This window comes from Gobio gobio (assembly GCF_949357685.1).
Source record: "Gobio gobio genome assembly, chromosome: 10".
NCBI classification, from domain to species: Eukaryota; Metazoa; Chordata; class Actinopteri; order Cypriniformes; family Gobionidae; genus Gobio; species Gobio gobio.
Genome location: NC_137116.1, coordinates 53,322,437 through 53,342,823, shown reverse-complemented (window position 1 = coordinate 53,342,823; position 20,387 = coordinate 53,322,437). Strand labels below are relative to the sequence as shown.

Here is a 20,387-nt window from a genome sequence, read left to right as displayed (position 1 = left end):
TGAAAATATCATTACATACACAGAGAGAAATATAAATGTTATTCAGAAGTAATACCTTTTCATCTAATGAATCCGGCTATTTTATCCACTAAAAGCAGACTTGGACTCGAGCTTCATTTCAACTTGTGCATTCCAAAAAGAACTAAAAGATTAAATGCCAGGATTTTTATAGTTTTTTTACTTTCTTTTCAGGCCTTATATGTCGGTGGGAACGCTGAGAGATCAGGTCATCTATCCTCACTCTGTTGAGGAGATGCAGGAGAAGGGCGTTTCTGACCTGCAGCTGGAGGACATCCTCAAAACTGTGAATCTCTGCTACATCCTGGAGAGAGAGGGCGGTGAGAGAAGTGTATATACAGTGAGGCAAAAAAGGATTTAGTCAGCCACCAATTGTGCAAGTTCTCCCACTTAACAAGATGAGAGAGGCCTGTAATTTTAATCATAGGTACACTTCAACTATGTTTATTTTTTTTTAAAGAATTTATTTGCAAATTATGGTGGAAAATAAGTATTTGGTCAATAACAAAAGTTCATCTCAATACTTTGTTATATTCCCTTTGTTGGCAATGACGGTTCAAAACGGTTTCTGTAAGTCTCCACAAGGTTTTTTGCTGGTAGTTTGGCCCATTCCTCCATGCAGATCTCCTCTAGAGCAGTGATGTTTTGGGGCTGTTGCTGGGCAAAACGGATTTTCAACTGCCTCCAAAGATTTTCTATAGGGTTGAGATCTGGAGACTGGCTAGGCCACTCCAGGACCTTGAAATGCTTCTTACGAAGCCACTCCTTCATTGCCCGGGCGGTGTGTTTGGGATCATTGTCATGCTGAAAGACCCAGCCACGTTTCATCTTCAATACCCTTGCTGATGGAAGGAGGTTTTTACTCAAAATCTCACGATACATGGCCCCATTCATTCTTTCCTCTACACGGATCAGTCGTCCTGGTGCCTTTGCAGAAAAACCAGCCCCAAAGCATGATGTTTCCACCCCCATGCTTCACAGTAGGGATGGTGTTCTCTGGATGCAACTCAGCATTCTTTCTCCTCCAAACACGAAAAGTTGATTTTTTACCAAAAAGTTCTATTTTGGTTTCATCTCTCAATCCTCTTCTGGATCATCCAAATGCTCTCTAGCAAACTTCAGACGGGCCCGGACATGAACTGGCTTAAGCAGGGGGACACGTCTGGTACTGCAGGATTTGAGTCCCTGGTGGCGTAGTGTTACTGATGGTATTGGTAGCCTTTGTTACTTTGGTCCCAGCTCTCTGCAGGTCATTCACTAGGTCCCACCGTGTGGTTCTGGGATTTTTGCTCACCATTCTTATGATCATTTTGACTCCACGGGGTGAGATCTTGCGTGGAGCCCCAGATCGAGGGAGATTATCAGTGGTCTTGTATGTCTTCCACTTTCTAATAATTGCTCCCACAGTTGATTTCTTCTCACCAGGCTGCTTACCTATTGCAGATTCAGTCTTCCCAGCCTGGTGCAGGTCTACAATTTTGTTTCTGGTGTCCTTTGACAGCTCTTTGGTCTTGGCCATAGTGGTGTTTGGAGTCTGACTGTTTGAGGTTGTGGACAGGTGTCTTTTATACTGATTACGAGTTCAAACAGGGGCTATTAATACAGGTAACGAGTGGAGGACAGAGGAGCCTGACGTTACAGGTCTGTGAGAGCCAGAAATCTTGCTTTTTTGTTATTGACCAAATACTTATTTTCCACCATAATTTGCAAATAAATTCTTTAAAAATCAGACAATGGGATTTTCTGGATTTTTTTTCTCATTCTGTCTCTCATAGTTGAAGTGTACCTATGATGAAAATTATCTTTTTAAGTGGGAGAACTTGCACAATTGGTGGCTGACTAAATCCTTTTTTGCCCCACTGTATAGTATATTCGTGGTTTCATTTGCAGCTCACGCACACATGCGTGACACTCGCTGTCTTTTTAGCCTCTGTCCTGTCACTATATGAGGACATGAATGCATAAACCGCTCTGCGAAGTCACTTCATGAGCATTTACAGTTTCATTTGAGAAAACTGTCATATCATGAACACACAGACACTCAAAGGCCTTCACGACAACCCGTAAAAATAATTTGTATTGGTACCGATTACTGGAATTTTGGTATCGTGACATCCCTAGTGTGTGCATACAGTAGTGGCTAAAAGTGATTTTGGGATTAGAAAAAAATTCTCATCTTTACCCTTTATTCAAATATTATTATAAGCGTAATGTGTAGTTCTGCTTGTATTAGTGTTGTCAAAAGTACAGACCGCGATACCAAGTTGGTATTGAAAAAAAATGTGACGCTTTGAGTCCTGTGTGCAGTCAGAGGTGTTTATGATTACAGCTCAACAGTGCTCAAATCGTCACATTTTTAATATTTCAGTACCGAATTGGTATCGCGGTCGGATACTAGCTTGGAGTCATTTGTTTTATTTGTGATAACACAATGCCAAATTGTGCAGACAGGATGTCATACAAAGAAATTATGAACACGTGCAAAAACAAAAGTGAACCTCCAAAATATGAATAGCTTATTATGTTGTAGTCTATGTATGCTTTTTCCTGAGAGCTTTTTGTTTTTCTGTGCAATTTCTTTGCATCATAAAAACCAGTAGCTGCAGTTTGCCTTAATAATGTCAGATAAATACCTTAACCAAGTTTAGTGTTTTGCTCTTCCCTCATATATAAAATATTTCATAGTTAAAAAATATCAAATATTTTCCTCATATTTTGATGGTTTAAAAACAAATATCCCCTCCGGACATCACTTTTGGCCACTACTATATTATTTGTTACAACATATTTCCTATTTCAAATAAAGACTGTTCTTTTAAATCAGCATTTTTTCAATATTGGTAATAATACGAAATTTCTTGAGCAGCAAATCATCATATTAGAATGATTTCTGAAGGATCATGTGACACTGAAGACTGGAGTAATGATGCTGAAAATTCAGCTTTGATCACAGGAATAAATTGCGTTTTATAATATATTATTCAAATAGAAAACAGTTATTTTAAAGTGTAATGATATTTCATAATATTACTGTGTTGCAAGATAAAAGCAAGCTCAACACATTTACTGTACTAGTGGATTAAAAGGATGTAAAGTGTTGAACTAACAGATGTTTTTAGATTAAATATTAATCAAATATAATTAATAATGCATGTGTAAATGATTCAGTAATACAGAAGAAGCAAAACTGTACTGGTTGTAAACATATGTTATTAATAGTATTCGAACATTATTAAATATTGTCAGGTTGGGACGCGCTGAGCGACTGGAAGGATGTGCTGTCTGGAGGAGAGAAGCAGCGGATGGGCATGGCCAGGATGTTCTACCATAAGTACGTCACAGAAAGTATTTACATTTGGACACTCTTTACATCCAGATTCAATAATAGAGACTGATCCTTTGTGTACATCTTTGCAGAATTCGACTGACTTGTGAAATGTAGTTGGTCAATATTTGATCAAATATATAATAGAGGTGCACTGAGGGACCAGAATCAGGCTATTTTCTGTTTGATCGGCTGGTCAGTCAGACCTAGTTCAGACTGCACGATTTTCAGACTCGTTGGATCACTGCTCTTTTCACACTGCATGACTATCTGGGGTATCATTCAGTCATGGCTGTGTTCACACTGCACGATGGATTGGCGACAGGTTTCACACTGCATGACTTTACAATAGGAAGAATCACCGACAACTCTCTCCGGTGCGCAAACTGCATTTCACAACCAAATACACGTGAGAAGCAGTGCTTTAAGTGGGCCGGTACGCGCCGGCAGGGGCGTAGCTAAGGGGGGGAAAGTTAGGACGATTCTAAGGGCCCACACACTTTTGGGGCCCCCAGAGATCGGTTTTATTAGTAGTAACAGCACTAGTAGTAATGTATTATAAATGTATAATCTACCAAAGAGTTAAGGCATTTGCACACTGAGTCCGAAATTTTCGCATGCGTTTTTTCGTATTCGTGATCCGAAAAATTCGTCACGCACAGAGACCTTGCACACTGAGTCTGATGCGTATTAATGAATGCGTTACGAAAAAAACCGCAAAACAACACAAAATGCCGTCTTCAAGTAGTGAGGATGATTTTTTTTGTCCTCTCTCTTAAAAAATTAAAAAGAGGAAATATTGGGTCCATCCACTTCTGCGATCGCGTAGAGAGGAAGGAGAGTTCCTCTTATCAAGGAGCTGCGGGATTATCCAGACCGATTCAAAGTTTACTTTAGAATGTCAGTGACTCCGTTTGATGCTTTGCTAGCGATACTGGAGCCACATATTAAAAAGAAGACCACAAATTTCCGTGAATCAATTTATCCTGAACAGAGACTGACAGCCTATGTCTAAAGGGATCCGCGCGCGCGCACACACACACACACACACACACACACTCACACATGGTTTACAGGGACTTGGTGTACTATAATTATAGCTGTGAAATAATAATATTTGTAGTATTTTTGATACAATAATATTTGTATATGTAGGTATCTGAGCACTGGCGATTCATTCACCAGCATTGCCAGCAGTTTTAGGTTGGGCATCAGCTGTAGATGGAAAAACGGATGCGAAAAACGCAGAAAATCGAACCTGTTCCGATTTTTTTTTTGACGGACGAAAGTTTCGGAGGCAGTGTGCAAGCGTAATTGACATAACGTGAGGTCGAATTTATTTTTTGACGTGCGAAAATTGCGCATGCGAATGTGCAAAGGCCTTTACAAATATAAAAAAATTATGGCGCATTTCCAGCAAAATCCAGCAAAACGCTCCACTCATGAACTGCTCACACTCACCGGTAAAACTACGTTCACTCATATCCCACTCCGACATGACGTGCTATAATTGTTGCAGCCATTAAGGTATTTATTTTTATATTTATGTTTAAATATTATAATGTGGGTTTTTTATGTCTATGTTGTCGATCTGTCTATCTATGTCGATTATGAAAAGTGAACAGCATGAGATAGGACACATCATCAGATGAATGGAGTTGATCAGACATGATTCATTGACCACTTCATTAAGTTTTGTTTTGGATAAATTGTATCTTAATTTTAATCAATGTTTCATCAGCCAATTGGGCCATTCTGGGTTGAGCTAGCGGAGCTTAATTGGTCAGTATTATTAAATTGCAGACAAAGATTTTGGATAGCTAGGTTGGTGTGGTAGAGGGCCCAACATAATTTTCTTTCATAGGGCCCAAAATTGCTAGCGGCGCCCCTGCGCGCCGGTACTCAGTACCGCCACTTCCAAACATAGCTCTTGAGCGTACCGCCACTTTTCCGTGCGCCCAGAACGTGCTTTTAGCGTACCGGTACGCTCATTTGCGAGCAGAGACTACAAGTGAAAAGCGCATGCGTCGCTTTTGCCGCTGTCAGTAGGCTTGTTTGAGATGCGCCTCGCCTGAAATTCAGCCGAGACTAGGCGGCTGCAGTGAGGAGAGGAGTGAAAAAAGTGCAGGCAAGACGGACAGTTCTTTCTTCTCGTAGTTGATCAGACACCTGCGAGTTTAAAGGCGGATATCGCGGGATTCACACTCGTGCGCTTTGTTGCTGATGAACTGGATGTAATTTAAGTTCTTTTGCTTTTATATGAAAATAAATATGATGAACAAGACACCCAAAGTTTTTGTTATTTATTTCCATTCGAAAGACGTGTTTATCAATCATTTTTACTTTAATTACATACTAGTTTTTAATAAAAACTTAATAAAAATTGTTGTCATATATATAAAAAAGTATATAAAACGTTTTATATACTTTTTTATAAATGACAACAATCACATAACCCACAGAGAGATCGCACTGTCTGAGAGTTTGGGAATATTCAAACATAAAAACATGATATATCAGAGTTTTGAAATCAAACATTTTAAAAAAGAACCATTCATCACGGTTGTTTAAACCAATAAGCCTTAAGCTGTGTCGTCAGCAAGTCATTTCCCATCATGCTTTTGCTCAGCGCAGTCGTTGGATAGCAACTGCGCTCGACTGCAGAATCCGACACATCCGCCTTTCGCTCGCTTTTGACAGTTTTTTAACATAGGTCAGCTCAGCATGACATCAGAGCAAGGCGGACCGCCCTCGGACACATTTCTAACCGGCATGCATCTTGCGCTGATCACCGGTGATCGGTTCTGCGCAGATTTTGCTCATCTCAAACAAGCCTAATGTCAACAACTCAATGTGGTCCGGAGAGGGTGTGTGAAACATGCAACCATAGCTGCTCGGTTAAAATACAAAGCACTTGTGTCGCGGTCACAAGTGGAGACGAGGACGAGAGTGACACTACTTCTATCGATGACAACAGCCACATGTTGTAGCTATAGTTTCTAACTGTGTTGCTATTTGATTAGAAAAAAGAAAGAAAAAAGTGAACATTGGCCTGCATGGTAGGCCTAAAGAGGTGCCGTCAATGGTCTTGCTTGTAAATAAACCTTTATTGTAACAAATTATATAGTTAAACAATTACAAGAACTATATGTTAGTTCTAAGGCTGAAAACAAGCTTTAAAATACGGACCTTCTTGAATTATTGACTAAACAATCCCCCCATAACTACGCCCCCAACAAAGCCCCGCCCCCTCTGGTGAGTACCAGCACTTTATTTTTTCCATTTCAAGCACTGGTGAGAAGTAAACAACGCGAGATCACGCGTGCGTCAGACCGGAGTTCTCGTGCGAGACTGTAATTGTTATTAAAAAATGATAAACTGCAGAAAGTTTGCGATCCAAATTGTCTGTGCGCTGATTTGCAGCGTAAAGAAAAAAGATTATGGGGGAGGAAATGGTTGGGGAGACACAGGGAGCAAGGATTGTGTTCTGCAAGGAGAGTTTGAGGTAAATCAATAATTTTGCAATGTGCTAGTGTTGTGGCTGGGGCCCGCTTCAGTAAGGAGGTTCAACCAACTCTGAGTTTAAACCTGAACTCTGAGTTGACTTACTCTGAGATGGGAAACTCTGAGTTTTGGGTTTCAGAACAGCTGAATTGAGGTATCAAATCAACTCTGAGTAGACTAAGTTAAGCTCATGCACTCCAACTATGAAAAGCCACGATCAATTGAGCTAGGAAATTACGATTCACCATGGCAACAGCACCCAACAAAAAGACGTTCACATACTTCCGGGTCAATATGTAAGTATTTTAATTAAGGTATCCAAAAGGCACAAAAAGAATGTGGCAAATAAAAACATAATTCAATCAGATAAAGCTTTAAGCATAAATTGTTCATGGGTGTTGGTTTAATGACTTTACAAACATTTGACATATTAATTAAATATCATTCAGTGTTCAATGTGCAGCAGCTTTTCCCACATAGACCCTTTACACCGACTGTGATGGCGCGTTTTAATGGTCATCAATATTATCGTTAATCCTGCAACGTTTTTTGTATATATTTTTTTTTTTTAAATGTATGTACATTTATAACACTAATACTTTGTATTATATTACTTTTGCATCAAATTACAAAAAACAAGTTACCGCTGCTGTGAGAGTGTTTCTAATACAGCGTCTATGGGAGTGATGGTGAAAATTAACATCTTTCTCTCTTTTCACTTCCGTTTTTGAGCTTTCAAATTTGAAAGTTGTTAAATCACTATTGTGGAGTTTTTCTTTTGCTATTTGAGCAAATGGGGACACAAAAAATATATATTTATAATATATAAAAAAAAAGTTATATGCATTTGTGCAGTTGAATGAAAGTTGAATGAATGAATAAACTATTTAAACACAGCTGGTGCTTTAAAAAAGGGGAGGAGACTGAAAGAAACTCTGGGTTTACCAAAGAAAACCTGCTTCTGACCAGGTTAGGTTCACAGAGTAAGTTACCCTGGTAACTGACTCTGAGTATAAGTTACCTCTCTTTCAGAAACGGGCTTGACTTACCCTGCTTTCTCGGGTTTGACATACCTCCCATTCTGAAACAGAAAACCCAGAGTTTCCCTTATTTCAGGGTTAACATACTCAGAGTTTTCACTTAACCTCCTTTCTGAAACGGGCCCCTGGTCAACCAAATGTTTGTGCTTTGTTTCTGTTTGATATAATTGTAAATATATCTATTAAAATACTGATATTCTGTTCTATAACTCCTCCCCGAACCTCCCGCTGCCCTGTATCTAGCGCGCTCATTGGCTGTAGGTCATCGCCGGTGTATTTTTCAGTCAGAACACATTTCACACAGAGTTTGAATCGTAGACAGGTCCAGATATTTAGGTCCAGATTCATCGTTGATTCTCTCTGATCGCGTCTTTGACCATTCACACTGCGTGATTGTCACTCACATGCACAAGCACCGATTTGCCTATGATTTCGGGCATTTGTCAGCGATTTCCCAAAACCTGTCGGCGAGTCAAAATCGGGCAGCCACTCAATCAGCTTGGGAGTCAAAAGTACCAAAAAAAAGTGGCTTACTACGCTTAAACAGTCAAATGCATACAAAATTGTCAAAATGCCAGTCTTGGCGAGCATTCAGTCAGTTTTTGAACGTTAAATAGTTGAGAAAGATATCGCATGTTGTCTATCAGTATATTGGATCCGTTCATAAACTCTTAAAGGGACAGTAGTCTAATATTCCCGCCACTGTCTGTCATGTTAATAAAAGAACAAAATATAAAGAAAATCACTCTCTGCTCTTGACTGAATACGTTTTATAACTTTAATCAGAAGCATTAATCTGTATAAAATTTTTACAATGAAGTCTATCCAGTGTTATTTCACATTTGATTACTGTAATTTCTGTAGTATTTCTTACCTGAATAAAAACCTATTGTTAGACCCATTTTAAAGTAGAGATGGAACAATTACCGGTTTCACGATAAAATGTACTGATGGTTAGCAATATCGTTTAAAATGTAATTATCATTTATGTCACCCTAGTCTAGTCTTGCTTATTCGTCTTTGGGTCAAAGCCTTCCTGTGAACTTTTCTTCGTGGAAGCTTCACGTTAATTTCAAGAGAGTGAGATAAAATATTTCAACTCAAAAACGTTGTGTCCAATTATTTCCCAGATGTAGTTTTGGTATTGAGGTCAAAGTCCACTTGCCTTGCGTTCGCTATACAACAGTGGGTGATGGTCACGAAGACGACTCGGCAGATTTGATGTGTTTCCTCCTATTGCAGCGACTTTCGTTTTGCATGTTCTGCAGACAGGGTGACCATCCTCGATTAAGTTTCCCTTGAGGCTTTTGTAAAAGCCAAAATATGACACACCTCAGATTTGGTCCTTTTAGAAGGCTGGAAAACCTCCCGGCGCTGTCACTGCCTTCTGCTATTTGGTAACACTTTAGAATAATGGTCATTAGTTAACATTAGTTAATGTTTTAACTAATATGAACTAACCATGAGCAGTACATTTGTTACTGTATTTGTTCATCTTTGTTAACATTAGTTAATATAAATCCAGCTGTTCATGGTTTGTTCATGTTAGTTCACAGTGCATTAACTAATGTTAACAAGATTTTAATAATGTATTAGTAAATGTTGAAATTAACATTAACAAAGATTAATAAACGCTTTATAAGTGCAGTTCATTGTTAGTTAATGTTAACTAATGTAGTTAACTAATGACCATTATTCTAAAGTGTTACCCAGCAAGTTTTCAAAATCGTGATAATCAAACCCGGTTTTAATGATGATTAAATTTTAAACGATATTACTAACCTTCAGTACATTTTATCGTGGTTTATCGTGAAACCGGTAATCGTTCCATCCCTATTCATACCGTTCCATCCCTTTCTTAAAGCCGTGTTTATTTCATATCTCTCCTTACTCTATTGCATTTATTTGTGCTGTTGTTTGCAAATTTTGCATTGAAGAAAAGTAGATTTTTCTTTGTATATGCTGTCAATTATAGTTCTGAGAAAATCGGAATCGGCAGGTCACACTATACAAAAAAATCGTAAATTGGAATCGGCCAAGAAAATGGCAAATGACCGTTCGCAAAGACCCGCCCCCTAGTTACCGTTGCTATGTCCGACAAGCCGCGCCCTCACACCACACACACACACACACGTTCTCACAAAGTGAAAAACACATCGCAGAGCAAAGAGGACACTGACAACACACTGACAGACAGGACAGAGAAAGTTACTTTTAATATGAAACAAAGACTCAACTCTAAAATATTGTCATTTTTTAAAGAAATGTCAACAATAAATAGCGTTTTGTGGCTCTTTAATGTGTGATGACAGGCCTCAGTTAAAGCGGCTCATGAACCGATCACCTCTTCCTTCTAGTTAATTTATAGTATCAAATAAACATGAGTGAACTTGTTGTTTCAACCGCAGAAAGACGTCAGTACACAGCGTTTTTCAAGTTCAAGTCCACCGACGTTAATCTACAAACTCTCTTGACTGCTTTGTCGGACAAAAATGGCGGATTTGGCGAATGGCGGATTATGATTGGTCAGATCGCCTGTCAATCAAACTCCCGGCGAAGGGTGAATTGGTGCATCTCTAAAATATAACACTAATTTATGTCCAGCTCCGTAATTTTCAAATGATTTGAGGCAGACACGTATATCGTTTTTTCACTGGACTAACATGTATTTAAATCCAAGTTAAGAATCAGGGGTATAATTAGGGTAATGATCTTTCAGTTGCTCGAGATATTTGTTGTAATGATGTCCTCTCTCTGAAAGACAAAATAACACTTTGAAGATGCTAAATTATGATACATGTAGGAAAGCTGCGCATGGTTTCATTTAAGCCACTGAATTGATAAATATTTCATTACTGAATGTTATTAGTGTTTAGCTGGATTCAGTGTTTCTGGAATCTACACAGCTCACTTTGCATTTGAAGCAAGCAGCTGCTTTAGGGAAGATTATTGTACAGCCACTCAGATATTTACTGACGGGAAAGAAAGTCAGAATATAAAAAAACTTAAAACAATTCAACTGCCAACTACTGCTTTTAAGTCTGTTTAAAAAGTCCCCGACAACTTGTGTGTTTAAAGCTGATAAATCTCTGGTTTATCTCTAACAGGCCTCAATATGCCCTCCTAGACGAGTGCACGAGTGCTGTGAGTATTGATGTGGAGGGCAAAATCTTTGAAGCTGCAAAGGATGCTGGGATTGCGCTTCTCTCTATTACACACCGTCCTTCTCTCTGGTGAGTTTTCAATCGTATGAAAATGAAGAGCAGTTCCTTTATTGCTTGTGGGGGGAAAAGTATGTTTATGTTAATTCAGGAACTGAGCATTGAATCATAAACGCGTAAGATTAAAGGGGTCATATGATGGAAAACAGGATTTGTTTTGCTCTTTTGAAGTAGAATTGTGATGTACTGTGTAGACATACTCTGTATTCACAACACAAAACTCCCTCCCCAGACTAGTTATCCAACAAAGCTGCAATAATGGGTTGTTAAAGGTGCCGAATGCCCAGCATAAAATCAGAAATAGGGGTCTTGAGAGAAAACACCTGTCTCTGTGATTGCACTAGAAAAAAAATAATTATGGAAACAGCCCACGCTCTTTTAGTCAGTAAACTAGCCATCTAATAACGCTCTCTGCCTTTCAAATCTTCTCCTAGTCTTATTTTAGGCTTTGGAGAAAGGGTGTGTGGACGTTAGCAAAATGATAGAAGCGAGTCTTTTAAGAGATCTTCACATGAGCTCATTAACATAAGATTGCTTTGATTTTTTTTCTCTTAAGAGAAATTGATGCTTTTAATTAGTAAGAATGCATTAAATTGACTAAAAGTGACATTTATAATGTAACAAAAGATTTCTATTTCGAATGCTGTTCTTTTGAACTTTCTATTCATCAAAGATTCCCAAAAGAATCACGGTTTCCAGAAAAAATATTATAGGGTTAGTTCACCCAAAAGTTCTGTCATTAATTCCTCTCCCTCGTGTCGTTCCAAACCCGTAAGACCTTCGTTCATCTTCTGAACACAAATGAAGATATTTCTGATGAAATCCGAGAGCTCTGACCCCTCCATAGACAGCACTTGAACACTTTCAAGGTCCAGAAAAGAAGTAAAGACATGGTTAAAATAGTCCATGTGACTCCAGCGGTTCAACCTTAATTTTATGAAGTGACGAGAATACTTTTTGTGTGCGAAAAACAAACAAAAATAACTTTATTCAACAATTGTTAAATAACTTTATTCAACAATTTATTTTAACTATGTCTTTACTTCCTTTCTTAATGTTTTCAAATCCTTATTACATTTTTGAATTGTTAAATGAAGAAATTTCACCCCCCCCCCCAAATTCCGATGTTTAGAATTTAATTATTGGACTTTCTTATTATTTTTATTATTATTATTAAAGGGTCACTTCAGTGATTTAGCATTAAGCTTTGTATCAGTAGAAACCCGGTAGTATATTTGAATTATGGTACTTTCCCCCCGCGAATCCCCTTGAGACGAGAGAATTATGCATTTATTTCTTTATTTTGCGTCATCTGGGGATTTTTTGGCCAGTAGCTAAAAACTACAGCTTGTAGAGAGATCTCACTCACAGAATGTAAATGTGCTCGGCTCAGGCATTCATAATGGAGCGATGCGGAGCAAAGTGAGTGTTTCAACTTTTCAATGAATTCCTATGAAAGTTTAGCTTTCCATATGCGATCAGAAAACGTGCCAGACTGGACACGCGCTGAGAATGACTGTCGCGCTTACCTCAGCTCTGCTCAGCTCTTACTTCCTCTCGTGCTGAATAAAGTCGACTCCTGCTGCGTTTGTCCTGTGACTTTCGTTCGGCTCACTCACACTTTATTGAAAAGACACTTTCAGTTTTTAATTGTTGTGTTTATTCTCTAACTGAACTAAATTATTGTATTATTATGAAGATCAAAACAGCGGTGGGGGCGGTGTCATGGTGGGAAAGTAATAACCTGTAGGCGTGGCTTTGGGAGAGGCCTCCTAGGGCAGCGAAGCAAGTGCATTCTGGGAGTTGTTGTCTTTCATCCACATGAGACAAATACATTTTTTGTCTTTTCTCAGTCTAGAAGGCACCAAATTCAAAAATAATTTAACATTTCTACTACATAAATGACCCAGTTTAAATACACATTCATCTTCCTAGCGCTGAAGTGCCTCTTTAAGATTGTGCAATTTACATATGAATACGACTGGAGACAATGAACACCCAAAAATGAAAGTTCTGTCATTAATTCCTCACCCTCATGTCATTTCAAACCCGTCACAAACACAAATTAAGATATTTCTGACAGCAATTTAACACTTTCACCAGAAAGGAAGTAAAGGTATGGTTAAAATAGTCCATGTGACTCCAGTGGTTTAACCTTAATTTTATGAAGTGACGAAAATACTTTTTGTGCACGAAAAACAAACAAAAATAACTTTATTCGACAATTTCTTCACGTCTGTGTCAGTCTTCTACGCTGTTGACGTTGGTCAGCTCCTGCGTCAGCATCACACGCATTCGTTGTGCTGCTCATGTGATCAGCATCGGCCAATGGTAAGCCGGCATGCTGGCGTAGATCTGACATAACTCGAAAGCACTGCACTGTATTTACAGTGTCAACTGAAGAAATGTGTTTTTTGGCACATGTAACTGAGGCCAGCTGGTAGTCGCTGTGCGAGTAAATCTCACTCCTCTGATCTCAAGAGACGCTCTAGTGACTGACGCTAGGGGTTCGAACAAAAGGGGTTACACACACAAAAAGTGTTTTCGCCGCTTCATAAAATTAAGGGTGAACCGCTGGAGTAACATGGACTGTTTTAACCATGTATTTACTTCCTTTCTGGACCTTGAAAGTGTTCATTACATTGCTGTCTATGGAGGGGTCAGAGCTCTCAGATTTCATCAAAAATATCTTCATTTGTGTTCTGAAGATGAACGAAGGTCTTACAGGTTTGGAACGACATGAGGGTGAGGAATTAATGACAGAACTTTCATTTTTGGGTGAACTAACCCTTTAAACAGTTAAACTGTTTTCATTATTGATAATAATAAGGAATGTTTCTTGAGCAGAAATGATTTCTGAAGGATCATGTGACACTGAAGACTGGAGTAATGACGCTGAAAATTCAGCTTTGATCACAGGAATAAATTACATTTAGTATGTTGGTCCACCATGCCAATACGCAGATATTAGCTAATCATCATAATAGAGATAATTTGCATGTCGACATCTTAAAAGTATTGTAGTTAAAATGCATGTTTAATTACACAGGTATGATAGTAGGTGAAAAATGGTAATCAAAAACTAAATTACGAGCAAGAAACCTGTATTATAAGATGACTTTATTAAATAAATAATAACTAAACTTTAGAAGTGTATAATACAGCAGTTTTATACTTGTAATACTGTAAAATTTGCCCATGTGAGGACACTGCACCGCTTTAAACTGTGTTTCATCCAGAGGTTTGTCTTCCAGCATCTTTGCGTTACTTTAAATCCAAATTACACGCATTGACCAGAACTTCCTCTGCTTTCAGGAAGTACCACTCCCACCTGCTGCAGTTTGACGGCGAGGGCGGCTGGCGCTTTGAAAAGTTGGATGCCTCCACGCGTATTTCCCTGCAGGATGAGAAGCTCCGACTCGAGACCCAGCTCTCGGGAATTCCCAAGATGCAACAGCGGCTGGTAGAGCTATGCCGCATTCTGGGGGAGGACAGCAGCCTGCCGAACCCTGGGGAAGTGGAGGAGGATGATGGGATGGAGGGACACACGGAGCAACAGAAGGAGGAGGAGGAGGGGGAGAGAGATGTGCTATCGGCTGGAAAAGGGAAAGACCTTATGGAGTGATTTGAAGATAGATGACGGATGTTTTCAAGGCCAGGTGTGAGCGTGTGTTTTGTGTGCATATATCTACCCACACATTCTTTAGATGCATGCATTGAGTTAACAATGTGTCTCTAATAGGGTTGGGAATCAAGAACTTAATCAAAAAAATTTTTTTACAAAGAAATACCACAACGGGAATCATTATAAGGAGGTTTGGTTTCGTTAATGGTTCTAGAACATTAGCATTCCACACAGATTCAGAAGAAACACTGTTATAAAATATGCAAAACACGCATCAGAGCCACCTTAAACCACCTTTGCTGTCATGATGATCAGTGTGCGTCTTACTTTCTGTTAGCTGTGCATGACAATTTAAATTTTATTAATTTAAAAGGTCTGTGAAAACAGCTTTTTGTGGTAAAGGCTGCTTCTGTGCTGCGGCTTTAATTATTTTTTTTATTACATTTAGGGTTGTCAGCCATTCAGAGTTGAAACTAGCAAACAGGATGTGGAATTCTGATTCAAATTTCAATGCAAAGAAGCTGAATTAAAATTAATTGAAATGTAGAATTTCAAGAAATGTATTTTTATTTAAAAGTTTATTGAAAAAAACTTTAAAAACCTGAAGTTTAAAAGCCATGCAGACAGGAAATGATTAAAGTCCCCCTGCAGTCAATAATTGTATCCCTTAAAACTCTTCTTTGATAATCAAAATTACAATTTATCCATGCCTTAAAATAGTGTGAATGTAACTTTATATCTTTGCTTAATTTAGTATGTTTAGATTAATGAATATGCAAATTAGTCCCCGCCTCCACTCACTCACAGCAGCTCGGACTTTCTGATCCACTCAGTCAACTTTAGTAAACGCTACACAAGTGGAAATATTGGTTCAGTTTGATCCGGACTGAGACTCCCTCTTTTCGTCTGACCAAATTTCGTCTGTTTGGTCTGGACTGTGGTCAGGGGAGGTTTCACATCTGTAATTTTGATTCGGACCAAACTGAAAAGCCAGAAAATCCGGACCAAACAAGGTAGGTGTTAAAGCGCCCTTAAACTGCAATTCATCGACTGGCCACTAGAGACAGGCTCCAAAAGGGAGTTAATCCCATAGACCTCCCAAAAGTTAAAATGCCCAAATTTACAGGAAGTGGTTTTGGTCTATATAGCTACTTTTGCCCTTCATGGCAACTGTGAGGTGGGTGAATTATATTAAGCCTTAAAGTTCTGCATAATTAAGGGCGTGGCCACTTTAGTGACAGGTGGATTGCCGTTTATCTGCTGTCACTACTAGCCGTTTGTCTGCTGTCTGTTAGTCCACCCAAGTCCCGCCTCTTTGCCCATTTTTGGTTATCTGGGAGTGACGCGCTGCCAAGATGGGGATGGCCGGCTCCGCCCACTTTGGGCTTCAAAAATGCTCTACAGAAACCTACGGGTGACGTCACGGATACTACGTCCATTGTTTTATACAGTTTATGGTGTGAACACTCGCACAGATTCCGGAAAATCACTGGCAGTGTGAATGAACCAAAATCGAACGATCCCGGGACACATTATCAGTGTATTTTCTGGTCTCTTTTTGCGAAAGGGGCTTAATTGAAAATTGGCTATTTTATCAAACAGCTAATAATGCGTTGCTAATGTTACACAAACCATGTTCCCGTTCGCCATCCCGGAGTCAGACAGGTTTGTACGTCTTGAACATTTAGAAAGTCAGTGGAGAAAAGCCCCGCCCCGCACGTTGATGGGATTGGTTACATGTTTCTGACGGTAGTGTCTTTGATAAACTGCAATTATAAGGAGGAAATACTCAGCAATGGTGTTGATTGATGAATTTGCACTTGCAATACAATTTTTTACAATCATTATCCATTATTTCGGCCTAAAATAATCAGTTTAGGAATCAGAATCGGATCTCTAATATGTAGACAAAACGCACAATGAACACTTCAGAGCTTTTGTTAACTGTACAAAGACAGTGCAGTTAGAGAGTATGTGTGTTTGTTTATGTGTGTGTGTGTGTGTGTGTGTGAAGTTGGGTGTGTTTTGGGGGTTGGGAGACAGCTGCCAACTCCACCAGGTGCGGTTGATGATGAAAGCACCTATGAAAGCTGTTCCTCATGCTCGTTATCGCTGTTCTCTGAAGAATTCTCTGGAAATCTGCGGGACCCAGGCGGCGTGTGCGTCTGCGTGTGTCTTCAGGGAAAGGGTGACTGTCGAGTTTGGGCTCTGCTGTTTTGTATCAGTTCAGTGGTGGTATTGTCAAACTTCTAAGGAGTCGCCATGAATGCTGGAGCTCAAATCCGTGCTATGTTTTAATGCAAAATCAAAAAGGGCGAATTTGTCCTCGGTATAGATCAGGTAAACGTCTTTGCTTTCATGCTATTCTAATTCATATTTAGACAGTGACCACATGTACATGCACATCAATATCAAGATTGATTATATGTACAGTATGCGTCATGTGAATCTGTACACATGTACAGTAGTGGCCAAAAATGACGTCCATCTTTACCCTTTATTTTAATATTATTAAAAAATGTGTTGCAGATTTTTTTTTGCAAGCATATTGCATAGTTGTGCTTGGAGTCAATTGATTTATGAAACTATTGTTAATTGTTGGCCAGGCTGTCATACAAATAAATTATGAACACCTGCGAAAAACAAGAGAGAACCAACAAAATATAACTAAATAGTTATAGTTTGCTAAATAGTTTTGTCACTTTAAAGGGGTGGTTGATTGCCCCTTTTTACAAGATGTAAAATAAGTATCTGATGTCCCAGTGTGTATGCGAAGTTTTAGCTAAAAATATCCCACAGATAATTTTTATAGCATGTTAAAATTGTCACTTTTTGAGGGTGAGCAAAAACCATAGACCGTAAATAAATATGGACGACGCGACTTCATTGACTAACGCTGATGAGAGTTGACATCTTGCGCAGCTTTAGGACCGATTCTGCTCAGTAGAGAGCAGGAAGTAGAGCCGCGATTATCAAAAGCCCGCCCACACTCTCACAAATGCAGAACAATTCATTATATCGGTGTGAAATTAACAGTTATGGAAATGGAGAAATTAAAGCTAAAGCTCCAATCTCCTCCCAAAAATCCTGAAAAAAGTCTGTTAGTGACTCAGGGACAACTTCACTCAGAGAAGCCGTCAATCTCAGCTGTCAATCAAAATGCCCCCGTTTTTATAGTATCAAATAACTAACTAAAACTAAACTTATTTAAAAAACGAACACTTTAAATAAAATCATTGTGATGAAAACTGCCTAAAATGACAGAAACCATTTTTAGGAAACAATTATTTGAAGTGTAATTTAATTGTTTAGTTTGTCTCGCGTCCATTGTAATGCATGGAGAGGTGGGGTTTATGAGCTATACTGGGACCGGCCACCAGGGGGCGATCGATTCCCCCTTCTATATGTAAAGCGCTTTGAGTGCCTAGAAAAGCGCTATATAAATGTAACAAATTATTATTATTATTATTATCGAGGCGTGTAGGCTTCAGTTTCTGAGAGGAGTGCTACAGGCTTGGCAAAAACATGCAGTTTTTGTGTCCCTTTAAATGCAAATGAGCTGCTGCTCAGGGGGCGGAGCTTCAAGAGCTCGCTCTGATTACCTCACACAGACACGCAATGAAACCATTCATCCTTTTGTGTTCAAACCGGAGTCGGGCAATGATGAAGAGACTCGAGAAGAAGTGACAACATGTAGAATGAGACAGGACGTTTCTGAATGGATGGTTGATGAGTTTATGGAGCTGATGTGGAGTTAACTATCGTCAAGTCATCGATTAGCATGTTCTGTCATGATAATCTATAGATTCTCAACATGGCCTCACCCCCTTTGTTGTGTGTTCCCGGGGGCGGGTTTATGTAAATTTCAGGGTTAGTGATGTCACCAACCCGGGAGGAAGCTTGTGTAGTCCCAACAAGCCGTTTGTTGTAGTCCTTAAAGAGCGATTTTTGTAAAAGAAAATATCTCCCTTTGCTTTAAACTTTGAGCGTCATAACTTTGCAGATGTTGTTTATGCTCAAACAGCGACACTACACACTAACTCAAGTTAAAAAAGTCAAATCACAATCAACCACCCCTTTAACCAAGTTAAGAGCTTTGTTTTTCCTTCATATTTAAAAAATATATATATTTTACTCAAATTTTGATCGTTTAATCGATAGGGTCTTAAAAAATAAATCACTTTTGGCCACTATCCGATTCGCATGTAAACATCTGGATAATAATGTGCATGTTAATGTGGTCAATAAGAAATGTCTGGTTTTAATATGTAGCTTTTTTTCTTTAAACAATCAGCGAGAAGCACCTTACAAGGACATTTTTCCATTCTAATTAAATTTCCTATCTTCATAAGACCTCGATCTCTAATTATGTCAATTGGAGGAGATAATATTTTTCTAATAATTAATCTTTTATTCTCTAATTTTGTACAAAAAGCCTGAGGGCGGATCTGATAGGACTTTAGAAATGAAAAGCAAGGGCTTGATTCTGTTGGTCTGAGCGCCCTTGGACACGCAAGGATGAAATCGGCTCTGATTTAGCCCCAGGTGATGCATCTGAAATATGTATTTGTGTTAGTTGAAGGATGATGACTGATAGAGTTCATCATTAACCAGACCTCTTCCAGCTGAGACATTTCTTTAAAGTGTCCTTAGAATTTCAATCCTTTGTGTAACATGTCAATGACTTCAGACGGTCAGTCGCTTAAGACGTTTGACACTTGTAACGTTTAATTATTGCCTTAAAAGAAATGTCCTTTCAAAAGAAAAATCTGTCCACAATATTTGTATGACATTGAATTTCATAATGTCTGTATTTCTTCCTGAAATAATTTATAATGTGAGATTTTGCACGTAATGCACAGATGATTTTGTATCTTGAACCACGATTTGATTATCTTTTCATTGATCAATGATTATTTGTAAGAGATTTCAAGCTAACATCTTACCTTTCCTAACGCAAACTCTTCTGTATTGTGTTTTCTTCAGGTATGATTATGATACAAGCCATTGCAATGTACTCGATTCAATTTGGACCCTTTGCACATTCTGAATTAAAAAATGTATCTCTGCAATCTAATAAAACATTTCCTATTGAAAGCCTCTCGGTTCTTCTGTAGCATATATGCCTTCATTAGCAATCGCTTCTGTGCTTTCGCTGAGCAAAAATGGTCAAGAGTGAACCTCAAATCCTCATTGCATAAGTTATACTTGAGCTTATGAAGTGTCTTTTTCTATTATACAGACGGATGGATAGATAGATAGACTGACAGAAAGACAGATAGATAAATAAAAGACTAGTGACTTTTTTAGTTTTTCTATTGATAAATAGACATGTGGATGACAGACAGACAGACAGACAGACAGACAGACAGACAGATAGATAGATAGATAGATAGATAGATAGATAGATAGATAGATAGATAGATAGATAGATAGATAGATAGATAGAGAGAGAGAAATGTGGGATGGATGGATGGATAAATGTTAGATAGATAGATAGATAGATAGATAGATAGATAGATAGATAGATAGATAGATAGATAGATAGATAGATAGATAGATAGATAGATAGATAGATAGATAGATAGATGGATGTGAAGTAGATAGATAGAGAGATAGAGAGAGAAATGTGAGATAGATGGATGGATGGATGG

The 20,387-nt window shown here is 38.6% G+C and overlaps 1 protein-coding gene across 1 annotated transcript in view; it reads left to right on the top strand.

Annotated features, from left to right (window-relative positions):
• Nucleotides 1-17,813, top strand: part of abcd1 (ATP-binding cassette, sub-family D (ALD), member 1) — a 42,324-nt gene extending 24,511 nt beyond the window's left edge. The window contains exons 7-10 of the mRNA XM_079828016.1: nucleotides 193-338; nucleotides 3,265-3,349; nucleotides 10,995-11,120; nucleotides 14,424-17,813. Coding sequence (XP_079684142.1) covers nucleotides 193-338; nucleotides 3,265-3,349; nucleotides 10,995-11,120; nucleotides 14,424-14,733 — 667 coding nt within the window. The 3' untranslated portion in view covers nucleotides 14,734-17,813. The remainder of the gene's footprint in view (nucleotides 1-192; nucleotides 339-3,264; nucleotides 3,350-10,994; nucleotides 11,121-14,423) is intronic.
• The last annotated feature ends 2,574 nt before the right edge of the window (nucleotides 17,814-20,387 follow it).